The sequence below is a fragment of the Syngnathoides biaculeatus genome, chromosome 8, assembly GCF_019802595.1.
Source record: "Syngnathoides biaculeatus isolate LvHL_M chromosome 8, ASM1980259v1, whole genome shotgun sequence".
Taxonomy (NCBI): Eukaryota; Metazoa; Chordata; class Actinopteri; order Syngnathiformes; family Syngnathidae; genus Syngnathoides; species Syngnathoides biaculeatus.
Window position 1 is genome coordinate 17,907,767 of NC_084647.1, and position 20,005 is coordinate 17,927,771.

Genomic DNA, 20,005 nt, shown 5'->3' on the forward strand with positions numbered 1-20,005 from the left:
TTTCTCCTTCTTGGGGTCAGGGCCTCGCAGCCACTGAGGAGGTGAAGACCGGCACGCTTCCTTCCCTCGACGCCTCCTTCGCGCAACTCACCGCCAGCGCCAGTTCCCCCGCGTGCGATCCCACATGGCGTCCAGTCTGACGTGCGCCGGCGTGGTGTGGGCGCTTCTGTCCCTGCTGTGCGCCGCAGCGTCCTGCGTGGGCTTCTTCATGCCTTACTGGCTGCTGGGCACACAGATGGACAAGCCGGTGTCCTTCGGGACCTTCCGCCGATGTTCGTACCCGGTGCGCGACGAGGAGCGGCAGGCCACCGTCATGCTGGAGCAGTGCGGCCGCTACGCCTCCTTCCACGGCATCCCGAGCCTGGAGTGGCGCATCTGCACGGTGGTGACGGGCGTGGGCTGCGGCCTCCTCCTCTTGGTGGCGCTCACCGCTCTCATGGGGTGCTGCATCTCCGAGCTCATCTCACGTACGATCGGTCGCGTGGCCGGAGGCATCCAGTTTGTCGGAGGTAAGTGTTGGCGTTGTGGTACATTCGGATTGGGAGTGTAAAGTAGTGCTACCAATGAATCAGTGGTGATTCGGATTGACTCACGAATCCAGATAAAACAGATCCCTACTCAGATTCTCTGGATTCGAATCAAAACGAGTCAAAGAATCACGGGGATCTCTATTTTGACTTGAGTTTCACAGAGCTCTCTAAAGGTTTGTCTGGAAAAGAAAAAAATAAGAATAAGAGGCTCGCATTTAGCCGAGCTTTCCAATGAGTGGCACGGATAACGGAAATGTCACCATGAAAGCAGAAGGAGCCATTGCTGAAGAAGTCAAATGTAGATTTAACGGCAAAACGTTGATCGAACACAGCACAGGGTAAGCAGCGGTGGGTGAACTGGAAAAGCAATTTGGTTCAGTCAGGGACGAATTTTGACACCAAGGGGCACCAAACAGACCCCGGATTTTACCTGTGGTTGTGGCGTGTGAGGGATCCTGGTCAAAGTAAGCCATTTTAAAACTGAAAAAAAAAAATATATATATATATATTTGCTGCAAAATGTGTTCGGCAAAACAAGACAGCGCACTCTCTCGCCGTTTCAATAGATCTCACACATTCAGAAGTTTTTTTTAACCAATGGTTTGGGAAGGAATGTCGTTTTTGACATAGTGAGACACAAAGATTAATGGATCGAATTATCTGATGATTCCCTAACTAAAAAAAAAAAAATCATGAAATGCTCATTGACTGTTCAGTTTTATTTAACTTACAAGTACGATACGTTTGCGTCACACCTTTTGGGACTGTTTATTATCCAACATTTGATTTGGTACAATTTTGCATTAAATGTCTATAGAATACATTTTGCTCGAGTTATTATTTGAATTGTATCCTATATTGCAGAGTGTTATATTAGCAAGACATTTAAATAATTCGATACTTTCAACTTTGTAGGAGCAGTTTGTGGAATGTTTTTTTTTTTTGGGGTCGATTTGCATGTGTAATTATTGACGTAACTCTGTACTGAAGAGTCAATGACTTTATCTAAAAGTGAGCAATGAAAAGTCAAGTGATGTAAGGCAACTAATGACCAGTGACGCAAATATCGACTGACACGCAGAAGGCCCGATGACTGCCATCCGGCGGAACGCCGCGTCTGGCACACCGACGTTTTTCCTCCCATCGTTTTCGATACGAAGCAGCTGGCTTGTCACTTGCCGTGTTTTTCCGTCCGGTATGTGCGTGCGCTGCAGACGCGCTGCCGTGCGTTCAAAAATGTTGTTTTTAGTTCAAGTGGTGTCCGCGAGCGTCATGTGACTGGCGTCTGCGGGAAAGGAAGCCCACGCTGTGCCTTCAGAGGCCGGACTTGAGCTCTCCAGTTGCGAAAACATCTTTTTTGGCAGTTTGAGCAACGCCCACGTTTGTGTGTGTGCGTGTGTGTACCCTTTTGTTTACGTCTGTTCTGCGGCTCGACGCGCTTGTGGGCTGGTGGCTCCTGAGGGCCGGTCTTCGGCGAGGGCTTTGTGGCCTACTTTAAGACGCCGCAGCCCTCTCATTAACTGGGCTCGCATTCTGTGGCTCGCCGGGCTGCTATTTGCAATCCCAGTCACGGCGCGCAAGTTGGAAAAGTGACAGCGAGGCAGGTTGCGGACGGATTTGACGGAGCGTGCGGATGAGGATAAGGATAAGGACCACCGTGTCCCATTTCCAGAAGACTTCCGTCGCACGACACTCATCAGGGTACTGAAACAGGTTCTTAACTTGGATGATGAATAAATGCATCATTTCCTAACGTTAACCAATATCATGCAGGTATCATATGGAAATATGACTGACATGTAGACTGACTCGTGCTACGGTCTGATCAAGGACATCACCAGCAAACAGTTTTAGATCGCATCGGATTATCTTTTGGTTTGAGGTGTGTTAAGAGTGGATTTTTCCCGATTTATCAGGTCGGAGCCGATAAACTTCAATAATGAACGTTTACGATATGCACGACGAAAAGTCTCCTTGAGTCATGACGGTGAGCACAAGTAAGCCAATCAAGAAGTGCCCCTCACTCAGGAACAAGGACGCTACCACAAATAATGTATTAGCCAATGATGTTTTTGTGGCAGGCAGCGTGGGATCGATTCCCGACAGTGATGGTGTTGATATTGACTGCCGACCAGTTCAGGGTGTAGTCTGCCTTTCGCCCGAAGCGCTGTGCTGAAAAGTCCCCTTAGGATTCATGCGCATGTGTGTAGAATTTTTGGAATTTTAGGAATTTTTCGACATGGATGGGGAAGTTTCAGACTGGCACGGATGTAGAAAAAGTAGAAAAATTCCTAAAATGCTACGCGCATGTGCAATAATCTGAAGAAGACCTTTCAGCACTGGGAGCGCTCAGACCGTCACCCCTGCTCTCCTGTGACCCTTGTGAGGATAAGTGGCTTGGATAATGGATGGATGGATGTGTTTGTGTGCGCGCGTGTGTGTAAAAGTGGTTTCCCCAAACTGCAACAAGCACTTCCCAAAGCAAGTCGTTTTGTTGGGGAAATCGGCCGTTTTACGAGACCCGCGGCTCTAGCAACCTTCAGGAACACCGCCCCCGCATATCCGGAAGTGTTTCTTTTTTTTTGGGTCACGATTGTGCGAGATTTTGAAATCAGCCACAGAACAGAATCTTTTTGTTGATATGACCAAAAATGTTTTGGGGCTGGGGATTTGTGTACCAGGCTCAAGTGAAGTAACCAGTGCAGTAACTGCTGTTGTCGCTACTGATTGGAGTACAGACTGATCAAGACTCAACAATGGAAAATACCATATTATTGACCCAAAGAAAAATTGACATCATGTCTATTTGTTACTACCGATGTAAATGTGGAGCATAATCTGAAATCTGCGTGTCTGAGCCTCACATTTTCATTTCAGCCTCACAATTTGCTATTTTTAGTTAGCAGCTTAAACGAACGAATATGCCTGTATTTTTTTCCCAGAAAATCTTACACACATTTCCTAATCCAGGTCACGCTCAGCAGCGTAGTGGTTACAGTATAAAAGTAAGATGGGGGGGGGACAGGGGGGGGGGCAACCCCTCTCAGATCTTTTAAAAGCAGATGTCTCACAAGGGCTAATTGGAAGTGACACAATCGGGAAGCTTCGCATTGTGCTTCGCCCAACGCGGAGACGCGGGGGATGCCGGGAAACCCGACGACTGGAACGCTTCCGTGGGTTGCGTTCGGCGGTGGCACAGTTTGGGTGGGTGGCGTTAAATAAAAGATTTGTTTCCCATCCAGCATCATTAACACAATGTCGACTATTGTTACCGATGTTGGTGTTTAGCTGTGGCTACTTTTAGGAATGTCGCAAAGGCCAAAATGTCCTCTACAGAGTGATCCGGCTCGCCAATCAAAACTCCAATGATTGATATAAAAAAGATTCCTGACTTGGATTAGGTTGTTAGGGATTTAGTCCCCTCCAGCCGCCCACCCCTTCATGGTTCTCCCTGCAGAGCCTCGCCTCGTAGCTTTTTACAACCCCTGTGGCTTCTTTAATTGTGTCCCTTTTTTTATGTTTCTACTCTCTTATTTGCTTCTAATGACTGAACCTGAGTGGACTGTCAGGACGTATTAGGAAGAAAGGTGGCAAAAAATGGATTGCGCTACTCAGGTGTGACCAACAGAGGCACCATTGATTCTGTCTCACCTGTATGGAATATTGAAGAAAAACATGACATATGTAAGAGATGTTAAGATACTGCCAAGCACAACTCAGTCAGTTATTCATAAAGTAATGATTGAGATGTAGATCGATCAATGAAAAAAGAAAACCAAAGAAGTATCCGGATGACACTGTATAAAATGAGAAGCTCACCAAGAATAGCCGTCCAATCAAAACTAATCACGGTACACTCAAATGAGAAAACATCACTCCATCCATCTATCCATCCAGCCATCCATCCATCCATTATCTACCGCTTTTCTGGGTCGGGTCACGGGGGAACTAGCTTCAGCAGGGACACCCAGACGTCCCTTTCCTCAGCCACTTCTACCAGCTCTTCCGGAGGGATCCCGAGGCGTTCCCAGGCCAGCCAGGAGACAGTCTCTGCAGCGTGTCCTGGGTTGTCCCCGGGGTCTCTTCCCGGTGGGACATGCCCGGAACACCTCACCAGGGAGGCGTCCGGCTCAGATGCCCCAGCCACCTCACCTGGCTCCTCTCAATGCGGAGGAGTAGCGACTCGACACTGAGGACCTCCCGGATGACCGAGCTTCTCGCCCTATCGCTAAGGGAGAGCCCGGACACCCTTTGGACGAAATTCATTTCGGCCGCTTATATCGGGGATCTTGTTCTTTCGGTCACGACCCACAGCTCATGCCCATAGGTGAGGGTAGGAACATAGGTCGACTGGTAAATTGAGAGCGTCACCTTTCGACTTAGTTCCCTCTTTACCACAACAGACCGATACAAAGTCTGCACCAATCCGTCTATCGATCCCCCGCTCCATTCTTCCCTCATTCACAAACAAGACCCCAAGATACTTGAACTCCTCCACTTGGGGAAGGATCTCATGCCCGACCTTTTCCGACTGAGGACCATAGTCTCGGATTTGGAGGTGCCGATTCTCATCCCAGCCGCTTCACACTCTGCTGCGAATCGTTCCAGTGAGAGCTGAAGAATCATTACTCATCACCTAAAAAGTAACTTGTTTTTGAAAATTCTCTATAATTTGTTCATGGACTATTGTAGCATTTTCTGGGCTGCAACATATCCAATATATCTGAACAAATGACTGATAATAACAAAAGAGTTTTTTAAGAACTATTTCCCAGTCTGGCAGGCACAAACCATTTGCACCTCTTTGTTGTCATTATTCAATATTACCTTTTCATAAGCACAATATGTTCCATCCCTGCCTGCTCATGCATACTGAAAGCGCAGCAATACTGTAATGAGCAACAGCTTCCCGGCACTTTTCAAAGCTTCTTTGAATTCTCATCTAACTTTCATTTGGACCCAAAAACACATTGGAGCAATTTGCATTTACCGCTCTGCCGGACATCTGGTCGTCATTTTAAAAAGTCCAAAAATCAGGAACGATTTGGTTATACGGTATCTTTAGAGATCTATGCCATGTTCGGCAGCCTTTAAAAAGTCATTAAAGGGAAATTCCGGTGGTTTAGAGTAACAATGTATCCAATTGGACATGTAATACTATATGTACTCTAAATTGATAATGTGATGTTATATCCTCTCTCATTTAATAGTGTTTTGAGAAGACTTTTATCGACAATTACAAATTTTCAGGTACGCCACCATTTTCACGAGTCACATGACCTACGTGCGCAGATGTGGCGTGTTACGTGCCGTTCCAAACGCTCGATTACATGGGACACCATTATGCCTGGCGCTGATTTCTCGGATTTATCCTCATCTGATGAAGAAATAGCAGTATCCGTTGATCGGGAAGACGGAGGAATACTACCATACAGATTTGAACCTGTGGCTGTAAATAATGTTGAATATTTGGATGGTTCTTCGGGTGGAATGATGCGGAGTCTGATGAGCTCACGGCTCGACCGGGGAGCGAGCTTTCCCTTTAATTTCCCTTTAAAAACACATAGGCATATTTTTTCCCCACGCTGTTATGGATTAGTTTTAACTAGAAAGACGACAAATATTCTCAGTAAGATTCTGAGTTTTTGCAGTGCAGTGGTGATGTGCGGAATGATTGACATGTAAACTGCCCAATGAATACATAACCAACCAATCACTGGTGCTGCATGGAATGATGGACAAATTGAGTGGCCAATGAAAACTGATTTTTTTTTTTTTTTATTTACAGCATCCGCCGTGTTTTTATTTTGTAAACCGCAAGGATTCTTTATATAAGTAGTGGATGGACGCATGAAACAAATAAGGGGGGGGGGGTGGAAGCTAAGCGTTCAATCTGAAGGGATTGCTTTAATGCAGACTTGAGTAAACAGATGGTGCTTAAGGAGGTTTTTTTTTCTTGGTTTGGTTTTCAAACATCATTTTGGCGCCGCTTTCTAGCAATGATAAACGACATGAAACAACAGAGTGTGCAGTGGGCTGGCTTTTAAGCGGTTATTTGTCTTGTGCCAATTACCTCACACTTAAAACAGAAATAACATCGAGGATGAAAACTGACGGAAGGGCGCCATTATCATCGTGGTGCACATCTCAGTCTATTTTTAGCAGAGGTGGCTAAAGGACACACACGCGATATTTAGGTAGAATTGCACATGTTTCCTCATTGGACCAAAAAAAGGATACCAAGATAATTAATTTCAAAACTACTAGAACAGGTGAACTTTCGTCAGTGTTAATATGAGGACCTTTAACAAAGCAAGTGGAAAGTACAAATAGAGAGTAAAGTCTACACGGCCCTGTTCAAGTGCCAGGACTTTCTTTATTTTAAAAAATGACACCAAGTTATCCATCCATCCATTTTCTTTGCCGCTTATCCTTACGAGGGTTGCGGGGAGTGCTGGAGCCTATCCCAGCTGTCAGCGTCACCCTGAATTGGTTGCCAGCCAATTGCAGGGCACACTAAGACAAACAGCTACACTCACAATCACACTTAGGGGCAATTTAGATCGTCCAATTCATGTTGCATGTTTTTGGGATGTGCGAGGAAACCGGAGTGCCCGGGGAAAACCCACGGAGGCACGGGGAGAACATGCAAACTCCACACAGGCGGGGCCGTGATCGAACCCGGGACCTCAGAACTGTGAGGTCACCGCTTTACCAGTTGACCCACCGTGCCGCCCACCAAGTTAATTGTTTTAAAAATGACTGGAATAGCTGAACTTTGATCAGAGGAAACTGAAATGGTCATCCACAGAGATGGCGAAAAATAGCGCGCTATTTTAACAAAGTAAGGAAAGGGTTAGCCTTAGCCCTAACCCTAACCAAAGTACAGATATTTTCTGGCATTTTCAGATTTAGGGATAATAAGTCATAATACACAAGAAAAGTACAGCTCAATTAAAAAACAACAACAACATTTACATTCACAAAGTATATGTACTTCCTTAGGTCCCACCATTGGTTTCTAGACCGCCATTAAGAAAAAAAAAAAAGGGTTACGCTGTGTGAAGACGGCGCGCAGCAGGGTTGTATTTTACACAACCACCACGTAACCTTGAAGCGCAAATGACAGGCTATGATACGATGCAAGCAGGAAACTGTGTGACATACAGCTGCCGCTGCCATGTTAAAAAAAAAAAAAAAGACTTTGTAGCCGTGTATTGATATATGTGCTGTAAATTTTGGGTTGTAACTCGAATTTCATTTTTTCCCCGGGTAAACGGAGATGTCCTGCTGGACAGGCCAAGGGGATTTTCTCAAGATTAAAGACGTTTAATGTGTATTAAATTACATGTGACCTCTGGGTCTTGACAGTTCCTACATGAAATACGAGCAGCAAACGTGCCGTCGCGCATGCATGGGAAATCTTGTCAATTCCGTATTCAACAGAGTGGATGGTAATATTATGTGGTGGACTTGCAGCCTCTCGAGAGCCACAATTCCTCCCGTGTGCACCTCAAATAAATCCCGACATTGAGATGAAGTATAACCTTCCGCATTTTATTATATATATATATATATATATGCTGTATGTATGTATCCTGCAATAGAGAGTAACATGATGCAGCCAAATCAGTTGAACATGGCAACGATTCATCTGAATTTGCAACTTTTAAAACTTTGGTTTAAACTAAGGTTCAGGGTTCGGAGGTTTGGGTTAGGACCGTGGAGTCTGCGTTCAGGGTAAAGGTTATGAGATTAAAGTTTTAGGATGAAGGTTTGGCAAGGTAAGAGTACGTTTTGAATGTTTTGTGGCATTTTAGAAGAGTTAAACGTTTGGATTACAAGCATTTGCGCACCTTTGTAAGGTGCAGTTTTTAAATTCCAAATTGCAAATTCCACTTTCGGATTCACTACTTGCTCTTCATCTGATAGCAACTCTATCAAATGAACTGGGGATTGACTCAAATTGCCTCGTTGGATTGATTCTCGGTTGCGTGGGCCAAAATCGTACAAGCGGGTCACGTGTTGGGCTCTGATCCACACACTTAAAAGACATGTCAGCACGTTACAGATGGACCGCCTACATTGTGGCTTCCATCCTCTTGTTGCCAAGGGCTTCTTGGCACACCAGCCTGTTGTCCTGTTTTTCAAGGCATACCAGCAGAGCCGACCTCTTTTGTCCTTGCGCGAGCTGTGCCGGCTGGATCTCGCCACCAGCGCTCGACTCATCCGTATGTCCTGTATGTATATTCCGGTCCTTTCCGATAAAAAGCTCGTCGTTCTCACGCTGCTGACCTTTCGCAAAGACCTGCCACTTTCTTCTGGGTTCCGGTTGCCAAGAAAGGCAAGCTTTCAGGAGAAACAGGAACACTTTGTTTGTGTGTGTGTGTGTGTGTGTGTGTGTGTGTATGTCGGTTTAGGTTTAGGATTTAACTTCAGGATGAAGCAAAAATGCACCACAACCTTACAACAGAGACTGGAAGAGGAACAGAATGGCTTCAGAAGTCGACAAGCTTGAAAATGCTTTGATTAATTAAAGGTCTATTGTGAATTTTTCTATTCATATTGCAGTTGAGGGCGGCACGGTGGATCAACTGGCCTCACAGTTCTGAGGACCCTGGTTCGATCCCGACTCCGCCTGTGTGGAGTTTGCATGTTCTCCCCGTGCCTGCGTGTGTTTTCTCCGGGCACTCCGGTTTCCTCCCACATTGCAAAAACATGCAACATTAATTGGACACGCTAAATTGCCCCTTTGTTCGTCTGTATGTGCCCTGCGATTGGCTGGCAACCAGTTCAGGGTATACCCCGCCTCCTTCCCGTTGACATTTGGGATAGGCTCCAGCACTCCCTGCGACCCTCGTGAGGATAAGCAGCAAAGAAAATGGATGGATGGATATTGCAATTGAAGGTTTTTAAACATTAATAGCAAAATGTTTACATTTTAAGCTAATAGCAGCAATATTTTACCAGTAATACTTTGGAAATGACAAAATTGTCTTGAAATTTTTAGCAGGATTCAAAATACTATGTAGACAACCGCATAAACTTCGACCTGACAAAATCATGTTTACCACTTGTTTCACCCTAATTGACTGTTTTCAATAACGCAAATTCAGTGGTGCGCCACAGGGATCAAGGTTAGGCCCCCTCTTGTGCTCCGTGCTGTGATTGGCCGCTCTGCACTCCCTGACAAGCTGTGTTACTGGACAAACACCGTATCATTAGTATTGCCGATTGCCGCTGACATAGTGACGATGACGACAGAGCGCTCGGCCTCATCGTCCACGCACGTGTAAGAAGTCAAAAGTGATGAAACAGCAGCCGTGTGGAGAGAGAGTCGATGCGATCTGGAGCTCGTCCTACGGACTTCAAAGTCGTGCTTTTTTGGAACGTTCCCTCACTCAGGGTTATAAAGTGGACGGCGCTTCCGCTTTTAAAGATGGATGGCCCCAAAGTGCACTGCTGAGTTCTGACCTATCCCGTAAAGCACCAGTTCTCAAACCGGGGTCTGTGATCCGTAGCTTGAAATCATTTCCAATAAATCATTATGCTTTATCATTTGAAAAAAGTGCATAGCAGCATATGCTGTCCCAATAAAACGGAATTTAAAAAAAATCACTCTTCCTGATTAAAGCTTTGGACCAGTTATAAGCTTTGATATGAGTGTGATTACCAGAAAAATCTGACATCCTTGCATACATTAAAGCAAGGGTTATTATTATTTTTTTTTTTTTTAGGAAAAGAAGCCCGTTCTCACAAGAACAAAGTCCTATTTTTTTTGAGAATAAAATGCCTTTTTTTTTTAGAGTTCACCCCTAATCTTTTTGCCCGTTGTTTGTGTTTCCACTGTGTTGAATCCATAAAAGTATTTTATTTCATTAATAACGATGCATTAATGTATTAATGTACTAGACTAGGCGGCATGGTGGGTCAGCTGGTAAAACGTTGGCCTCACAATTCTGAGGACCCAGGTTCGATTCCGGCCCCGCCTGTGTGGAGTTTGCATCTTCTCCCCCATGCCTGTGTGGGTTTTCTTTGGGCACTCTGGTTTCCTCGCACATCCCAAAAACATGCAACATGAATTGGACGCTCTAAATTGCCCCTAGGTGTGATTGTGAGCGTGGCTGTTGTCTGTCTCTACGTGCCCTCCGATTGGCTGGCAACCAGTTCAGGGTGTACTCTGCCTCCTGCCAGTTGACAGCTGGGATAGGCTCCCGCACTCCCCGCGACCCTTCTTGAGGATAAGCGGCAAAGAAAATGGATGGATGGATGGATGGATGGATGAACTCTAGTAGATAGGGGTTGAGAATCATATTTATGAAAGGATAAATGCAACATTTCCAGAAAAAAAGGTTTGAATGGCTGACCATTCTCACGTGACAAAACATCTTTATTCTTGTACAGGTTTCAACTTTTTTTTCTTGAAAAGATGAAAAAAGTAAAAATAATCATCACCCTTTTCATCACACAAAAACAGGAGAAATTTCAATTTTATGGCATAGATGGGTACCCATGGTAGTTCTGTTTAATGCCATTAGGATTATGAGTGGATCCTGATCGCCTGTAATTTATCTCCGGATCGACAAAGTTAGAGAAGGTCGCTGAAATGTAGCACCAGGTTCTATTTCGACCCGCCTTGCAGGCACACCACGAGGCAGCCCTTCAATTTCCTCATCATCGACACCTTTCACCCTTTCACATCATCCTGTCCTTTTCAAAGCATCGGCATCGTTATTCCCTATTTCATTCCGCTCTCACCTTTCCCTCGCTTTGTCTTTATATTGAGCTGTTGTCCAGTCACCCAGAGAGAACTCGGATGCGGACAGAGCGAGAGCGCGCGAGGGGGAAACAGGGCGGAAAGCTGGCCATCAACGGGGATTTACTCGTGTCAAACAGGAAGTCTGAGGGAACTGGAGAGCTGAAAGAAGAGTTGTTTCAAGCGGGTCCTCTCCTAAGTCTGTCTGTACTGACTGATGCAAACTGTGAAAACAAGACTGACAGGCTCGCCAATGACATTGACAATGGCTTTAAAGTGCAAATTTGAGCCCATAAATCTTGGGGTCTAAAACGGGAGTCAAAACAAACAAACAAAAAAAATCAAAATAATTTGTTATTTTCTGCAAACTGAAAAGAATACACACATCAATTAGGAGCTTAGGGGCCTGGGACAATACATCAACGAGTTTGTAGCCTTCCGCTCGGTCCAATGATGACAAATGAAACAGTTTGCTTAACCTGTAAGCGAGCTATGATGGCTAATTTGAAATGTGGGCATTTTGGTGGCGGTCCAAAGCGATGATTCAAAATGAACTGCAACTCCATACTGAAAAGAGCGACAATAATTAAAGATGGAAGCAGTGATAAACATTCAGTCGCACTACCATTTTTATGGTAGATTCTTGAACTGACGATCAAACTTTGGTCAATGCTGCCCAGATTGCACTTACACATCACGTTATCGGCTGTAGCGATCAGACTATGATGCAAATCATTCGACAAAAATAATGATGGCGGACCATTTGCAATACGGCAACTGTTATGACTCGATGCCTTCATGTAAATTTCACGGGCTAGATCAGGGCTTTGACAAACAGCCGGCCATCGAGTTGTGACAGGTGTCCTTCCCTCATTATGCACAATGGCTAATATCACACAAGACACTTGAGAAGCTCTCGATATTTTATGTCCATAGTCCTGTCATATTTAGGCATAAATATTTGATTGGACAAGTCATGTGTGGTGTCCTCATATTGAGTCCCTCAGAGTTCTGTTTATTACCTCTAAGGAGGAAATAGTGTTTGTTAGTATGTCAAACCTAAAAAACTTTTTTTCATCCCACCAAAAACTGGCATTTGAATAGGGGTGTGCAGATTTTTTCTAACCATTATATACAGAGGCGGCACGGTGGGTCAGCTGGTAAAGCGTTGGCCTCATAGTTCTGAGGTCCCGGGTTCAATCCCAAGCCAAAGTAAGGTAGCATCATCAACACTTAGCATCGCAGCAAATTGCATGCATGACTCCTTTCTGGAATTTGGCCATATGTTCTCTCTCATTAGGCCCGACGAAGATTGAAAGTTTGCATTTGAGCGTTCAATCAGGAAGGCCACTAGTCGAGGCCAAAACATGAATAAGCACGGATCGGCCGGATTAGTCCGGAGCCCTCGCGGGACGGATATTTGGCATTCACACCCCCGTTTTACAGTCTCCGAGGCACTGTTCTTTTAACGCTACAGTTAATTATACTCCTGTTATTCCCGGCCAGGGGTGGAATGCGAGGGTCGCTGCCGCTTTTGCGCTGTGGTCAAATAGCACGAATGAGGAAATGGACGACGGGTTAAGCGGGGGAGGCGGACGTGATGTTTAGCCCCAAACACGCTTGTATTAATTTGCGACAGGCTACTTTTGTGACTGTCTATTACGGTTAAATGAACGGGCCGAGCTCCCCTGTTGGTGGTTTTAAGTGGGAAAATCATGACAGCCATGTCATAAGGCAGGCACATCTTGTGTCTTGCATCATCTGATTGCTAATTCCATCAACATTTCCACAAGTCCAAGATTGAAATGAAATAACTATTCCTTCTTATTCATAATTTTGCATTATATTGGTGATTCGTTCATCCACAATTTCAATTCAACACAGAGAATCCCATCTATGTGAGTGATGCAATGTTTGACACCCACCGTTAGCATATGTTCGCCCGCACGGTTTAATCTGCAGGCTGGGGACCGGTTAGCTCATGATCGCATCGTTTGTTTGGAGTATTGATTCGAATTTCACATGATCCATGTAGAGGCGTGCCTGAGAGGAATTTCGAGTCCACCAGCGTCCATGCGCTGCATGCTGAAAGGCCAACGCCTGCCTCGCAGTCTGTCCTGAGGAATGCTGGGAATTTGGGGTAGAACCATTCAATGGAGGCCCCTGCCCCCACACTTTTCCTCCACACGGGGATTTTAATGAGCGCTCCTGCATAGATTTATATTTCATGGACTACGTCTCTCGGCAATGCTTGCTTGCCTTTTGTTGTCTTGAGCAACATCCTGGCGTCTATATTTAGCTAAAAAAAAGCTTGTTTAGAGATCCTTACCAACCAGAGTTCATTCCGAGGAGTGACATGAGCAACTCTGACTTTTTGTGTTTTTGAAGCTCCACCAAAGACACTTCGGAGCCGTAATAAGCGGAAGGTGAATCCTGTCATTAACGCAAAGTGACAATCCTTGTAATTGTGCCACACGGCGCTTACGTCTCAAGCAAGGAAAAAGAATGACGAGCTGAGGGACAGTGTATTTTGGTGGGAAGGAGCTCCTCGGAGTGGGATCCCAGCTTTGCTTTTTCCTTCCAGGCCCCACCTTACAGCTGGGTGGGCTTTTGCCATTGCAGGATCTGCTTTCCTGCGTCCCACGGACCAGGCGGAGGGCGGGTAAACAATTTAAGCTGTTTCCCAGGGTCCTGCCATCGTCAGCGGTGTGTTGAAAAAAACATCACTTCAAATTTCTTTTTGTTACTCCCCGCAAGCACACCAGTGCTTGACAGCAATAAATTACATACATCTCGACTTTTTACTCCTTACTTTTTGGGAAAATGGGGACATTTGGGCTACGTTTACTCTCTTATGTTCACAGAGGTCACGGTAGCCCAATTTGCCCCAAATTGCGGCAGGAGATTTTAGCCATTCATTCCCTCTGCATTCAAGTCTTTCTAAGATTTCTCACGGTCGGGGACAGTATCCGTAACGGTCTGTTGGGAGATGGAGCTGCTGAGTCCCAGAGGTTCAGAGGCGCACTACGCTTAAGCCCCCGTTTATCGCAGATGCCAGTACTCTCCCTCCCGACCAGTCACTTCCCTATGGAGTCCCTCAGGTTTGTCGAGTCCCGTATAGCTTTTCAGCGACTGGAACATGGACGTCGGGCAGCTCTGTAACATGACATTTGACCGGACAGAGGAGAATGAAGCACCCCTGCCTGGGTTGGCTTCTGAGTCAGGGTCAGCGCAGGGGGGTACATGTAAGATGACGCTCAAAATAAACGTTTGATAATATTTGTTTTCTGTCAACATTTGGCACTACATACAAAGCTGGCAAAATCATGGGAACATGTTAGCATATACAGTAAGTAGAGGTAATACTAGCTAGCTTAACTGATAGCACGCAACATGTAAGTTAATTAAAAAGAAACTAATTTTCACACCACTCGTGCTTCCTGATTTTTGATCCATTGCTGGGTATTGGCTTGGAATCAAACCTCCGTCGTCTGCATCAAAGGCAACACTAGTGCAAGTCATCAAAACTGGTATAAAATGCAATTGACGGTAAAAATCCATTTGTACATTTCAGAACCTGTACTTTTCCACTTGTACTTCAGCACTGAAATACTTTTTCACAAGCATCTCTGCTAGCCAAGTATGGCGCGTGAGTGCTTTCAGTGGAGTGTGCGGCACCTTGTTGACTGGCCCTCTACTGAACCCCAAAGAGGAGTTAGAGGCAATTCAGCTGCGACAGTAAGATGTAAACAAAAAAGAGGAAGGGAAGGGGGGAAAAAAGCAGAGAGAAGTCGAGTGCGAAGTCGAGTGTTTACAACACGGGTGGCCGACTCACGACTCAACAGACGGGTGCCCGACAAAGATTTCCCAGCATAATTCTCCGGAATTGGACTCCGAGTCCAAGCATAAATCATGTTGTCGTCTGTCATTCCCCACTAGTGGCGGCTAACCGGCTATCAAACAATCCGCGTCTCGAGGGACTTGCCTGAAAGTGTTCCTGCCTCTAACAAAAAAAAAAAAAAAATAGAATACAAAAATAACAGATGAACCACAGAGGGGCCCTCGGGCCACATGTGGGCCAATGCCTGGTTCATAGCATCAGTAGCATCAGCCCCAAAGCAAGATCCGACTCTGGATATAGAAAAGGGGTCTGTGGTTGGAAAGCACCAAGCGTGACTATAAACGTCCTGCAGCCATATTTGTATGCACTGGCCATGATAATGCCCATATTTGGGCGTGTTTTGCATCAACGGAAGGTTTTGGGATGCCATCAATGCAACCTAAACAGTTGATGCAAGGAGAAAGCACACGAAATAACACAGATGGGGGTTAGTTGAGCAATAAGCCGTGTTTAAATCATAACTATACCACAAATTATTTTCTCAAAAGGCATTAATATGATTTCAAACTCAGTTTTTAACATTACTATCAAAATATTTACGATTTAAAAAAATGCACAGAAAGAACACAAGTACTTGCACCCAGCTTGACTTAGTTAAATATGATATGTGTCAATGTAACATATTTCCTTGTCACCAATTCCCGTTTTAGACAGGGTTTTGGAAGCATCTTGGCAGAAAAAAACCTGCAAATTGTTTCCCGACAAATAGCTGGAGATACATTCCACAAAAACATAACACGAAAAGATGAAGAATTCATGAATAGTGACCCACAAATAAGGCGGGGATTACTGTACTTCCTCGACACCAATTACAACTACTGTATTCTTTGCCAGTGCTTTGGCACCATATGATGGCATCTTGAAGATGTACAAAAAGTGCAAATCATCAAAAGAAAACTGTACACAAACTAAAAAAAACAAAATTCCAACATTAGGTGAATTTGTGAAACGCAAACCAAGAGTAGGGAACAGCGATATGAGTATAATTTGCTCAGTGACCACACTCGTAACTCAAAACACTCGCAAATCATCTTTCGTCATTGAAATGAATGGATAAATTATCAATCCATCCAGCCCCCCATCCCTCCACCCCAAAAAAACCCAAGAAAAAAATGTAATATGTTTTTAAGAGGTAAAATACCACTCTACAATGTAGCATGTTGTAAAAACGGAGTAATAACATGAATAAAGTGAAGAAAAGAAACAGTTTGTGCATCATTTTTAAATTTTTCAGCACAATTCATTATGCTGCTTCTTTTGGTGTACTTGTCTTGGTCACCAGAGGCAGTATAATACAGTCACGCAGACAAATATAGATGAATAGTTTCACAACTACTCCCTATGCTGAAGGGAAATTGCTCGTATTTCGCAAAAGATATAGAATATATACCTTTGAGTATTGTGATATCTGTCTTTATGTGTTGCTCCATCGTTTGTGTTCACACGTGTGTGTTCATAAATCATCCAAATGACGGCTCGTATCTGGAAATCTGTTTTTGTCACTTCAACACGCTTCCCTTCTCATTTCCAGCTTGCCGTCTGTCTTGTCTGCATTATTTTTTGAGTACCACAACAAACAAACAAACAAAAAAAACCTTAGTTATAGTTAGCAGTGCCTGATTTAGTGCGATTGAGCCGGCGGCCTGTGTAATCACACGTTCCAGGTATAGCGGGAACCGGAGATGCCTTGCGGGGTGTCGGGGGAGGAGTGAATGGAACTGATTAAATGCGAGTTGTTCTCCATCTTTTGTGGACGAAACGTGCTAACGGAAACACAAATCTTAAGAGGTGAAACTGCTAACCTTCCGCAGCGTCCGTCTGTCTGCTTCGTGTTTTTCGACCCTAAATGAAATCCATTCATTGGAAAGAATAAGAGCTTCCCCCCCCCTTCCCTTTTTTCACTACCTCAGCTCTTTAATCGCATCTGCAACGTATTGATTACCTAACGCCCCGCGAGAGTCTTCTAAAGAAGCAATTCTAAAAACAAATAAACCCCACAAGCCCAAAATATTTCCACCACAAATGCTCATGATAAACAGAAGAATACAGCCGACTTACGAGTTTGTTGTCTTACGAGTGTTTATTGCCACTCCCACCTGAAGTTTGTCAAGATAGTCTTTATTTCCACTTCCAGCTGAAGTTTAATGTCAAAATAAACATAAAACAAAGAGTGAATTACGTGTATTTAAAACAACCATGTAGGTTCTGCTAGCTTAACTTAAGGCAAAACTGCTTAGGCACGGGCTAACGATTAGCTTACAACGCTTTGTTTGAGCACAATCACCGCAAGCGAAACTTAACACTACATGTAGACAGACAATACATTACTCACGGGCTTATAGTCCTTATCCTCTTCTTTTTTTCAAGTAGTCCTTAATGTAGGCAAAAATCGTCATGACTATTTACGGTATCGTTATCACAATATAGGAATCAATTTGATAACTTGGAACATGTAAAGTTTATGGAACACTTTGACAAATTTTCCATTATTCATTTGCATGCAAAAAACACACAATACCAGTCACTGTGATTTGACGGGCGCGTATGCGCCTGCGCACCATCGCACTCGCAAATCCGCACAGTCTAGCACGAAAAATCACGTGCGTAAAATTTGCTACGAGTAGAAATACATAGATATTGAAAGACGCCACTTATTTTGTGTAGTCTTGACCAACGTTCCCTCTAAGCTGTGGCACTGCGCAATTGCGCACTTATCACACACTCGGCGCACATGAAAACCGATCCAGCGCAATGAACCACAGGTTGACATCTTTTTTTTTGTTTAACACGGAAGCACACGAGCTGCTCCTATGCCTACTTCTACTTCCTAGTTTACCTGACACCAACCCCCTCCACTCTTAAAGGGGTACACCCATAATTACAAACAGAACACACACCCGCAACTTTATATCTGCGGGCATGACTGACCACACCCGTACATTTTTCCAAATGTGACTGACTGCAATACTTCTTCTTTCTCCTATATGTGGCGAAACCGTTAGCACAGTTCAGTAGTGGTTTGCACATCTGCCCCACAGTTGGAAGGTTTTGGATTTGAATCTCCGTTCCCCATTTGTCTTTCATCGTTGTCTTTATTGGGGAACAAAAAAAAAAACAAAGCAACTCCTGCTGGATCCCACGAGGCTCAGTACCAAATGAGAGGTTTTGTTTCACAGGCAAGAAATTATAGCGTTACAACAACAAGGCTCCGGTTGTCAGCTACGTACGGCGTGTCAAGGCTGCGTCGGGCATAACAATCACGCACTTATGAAGGCAAAACAATCACCTGCTAGTTTATGAGGAAAGGTTTTCGAGTGAACTCCATTTGTTGACGTGAGCGTTGAGGGGGCATGACCCATTTGGATGCCCCCCAGGGGCCGCTGTATATTAAATAATAAATTTCCCCATTCCAACGCCGTGTTTAGTCACATGCTTCTGCCGTGGATCGACAAGAATTGTGCGGCTGCTCTCAAACTGGCACGTAAACAAAGTTGTCATTTTTCCACTCCCTCAACTTTTCTTGTATATCACAAACTTTATTTGTCCTGCAGTTGACTCCCACAATTAAATGTTTGTCTTCGAGCCTCGGGCTACGCCGCTTTTTCAGAGAGGCTAGTTTTGTTTCTTTAGGCAAAATATTAAATGTTTTAGAAGGATGAAGAGCATTATCGCATTCTAACTTAGTCTTGGAATAAAGATTTAAAGATAGCGTGGGGGGGGGGACTATTTTCTCCTTGTTTGCCCTTTTGGAAATGTTGACTCTTTGGCTTTCAGCTGGTGGTCGCAGGGTCTGGTTTAATGGTTTTCAATGTTGGAACTAAACTTTTTGGATTTCTGACTTTCGTTGCCATGACAACCTGGGGCAAAGGCTCTTCACTGAGACTAGCGGCTTCTACTTGCAGCTGAAGAGGGGCGAAGAGAACCCAGGAAGTTACTCAAAGCATTTTCACTCGACGAGATGGCACTTGGTGCACTACGCTGCGTGTAAGTGGCAAATGGAAACATCAAACATAAATTCTTTCCGAGTGCTGAAGGACATTTACACATTTTAATCTAGACCATAATTATTTATAGTTGTAATTATCCTCCCCATTTTTTTTTTTTTTTTTTGCTGAAGACTACATTTGTGAAAATTATTCCAATGTCAAAAATGTTCATCTTGTTCAGGACATCGTGGGAATTATTTTATTCACATCTCAAAAGTTCGACATTTTCCTCAAATTTTCCATGAAAGGAAAAAATCTTATTGAAGTCCCATTGAGAATTGAACTCGGTCTTCATACCATTACAACCTCAAAATGGATTTGGCGACGCGAAGGTTCTTGTCGGCCGCAGACGAGTGTCGGGTACGAGCAGCGACAGCTGCTGGCCACCCCCGCCGGTGGACGGGGGGTGCGCCCATTCTCGTGCGGACATCCTAGCCAGCGGCCTCCTCCGCCGCGTCTGGAGTTCATTTTTTGTTCGCTTCCTGGAGGAGGGGGCAGCAGGAACAGCTGAGAAAGCTCGTGGACCTTTTCAGCTGGGATGAAGGGGTTTTATTTTCATTTTATTCATTTATTCATTTGTTTGCAGAGTTGTACCTTGACCCGCCAGTGCCCCAACTTATATACGGAATATTGGCCTTCGGGAGGTGGTCGAGTGTCCCAACTTTGCTATTAAAATAAATGGAAGTACTGTGGACCACCGCATACTCATGAGTTGGCAGTTATAGATTCATCTAGTCATTTTTTTCTTTTTTTTTTTTCCCATTTTAAGTTGTTTTTTTTTCTTTTTTCCCGTTTTTGGGGTGGGGGCAACCCTGAAAGCTACTTGTAAGAT

General features: G+C 44.5%; 1 protein-coding gene and 1 long non-coding RNA gene across 2 annotated transcripts in view; one reads left to right on the forward strand and one right to left on the reverse strand.

Moving 5' to 3' along the window:
- The window catches only part of LOC133505240 (LHFPL tetraspan subfamily member 6 protein), a 62,803-nt gene that overhangs the window by 1,479 nt on the left and 41,319 nt on the right, over window positions 1–20,005 (forward strand). Inside the window, exon 2 of the mRNA XM_061828303.1 lies at window positions 21–509. Coding sequence (XP_061684287.1) covers window positions 125–509 — 385 coding nt within the window. The 5' untranslated portion in view covers window positions 21–124. The remainder of the gene's footprint in view (window positions 1–20; window positions 510–20,005) is intronic.
- LOC133505241 (uncharacterized) overlaps window positions 516–20,005 on the reverse strand; it is a 67,435-nt gene continuing 47,945 nt past the window's right edge. Inside the window, exons 3-4 of the long non-coding RNA XR_009796182.1 lie at window positions 791–1,010; window positions 516–709 (exon numbers count right to left, since the gene is read on the reverse strand). This is a non-coding gene — a long non-coding RNA (uncharacterized LOC133505241). The remainder of the gene's footprint in view (window positions 710–790; window positions 1,011–20,005) is intronic.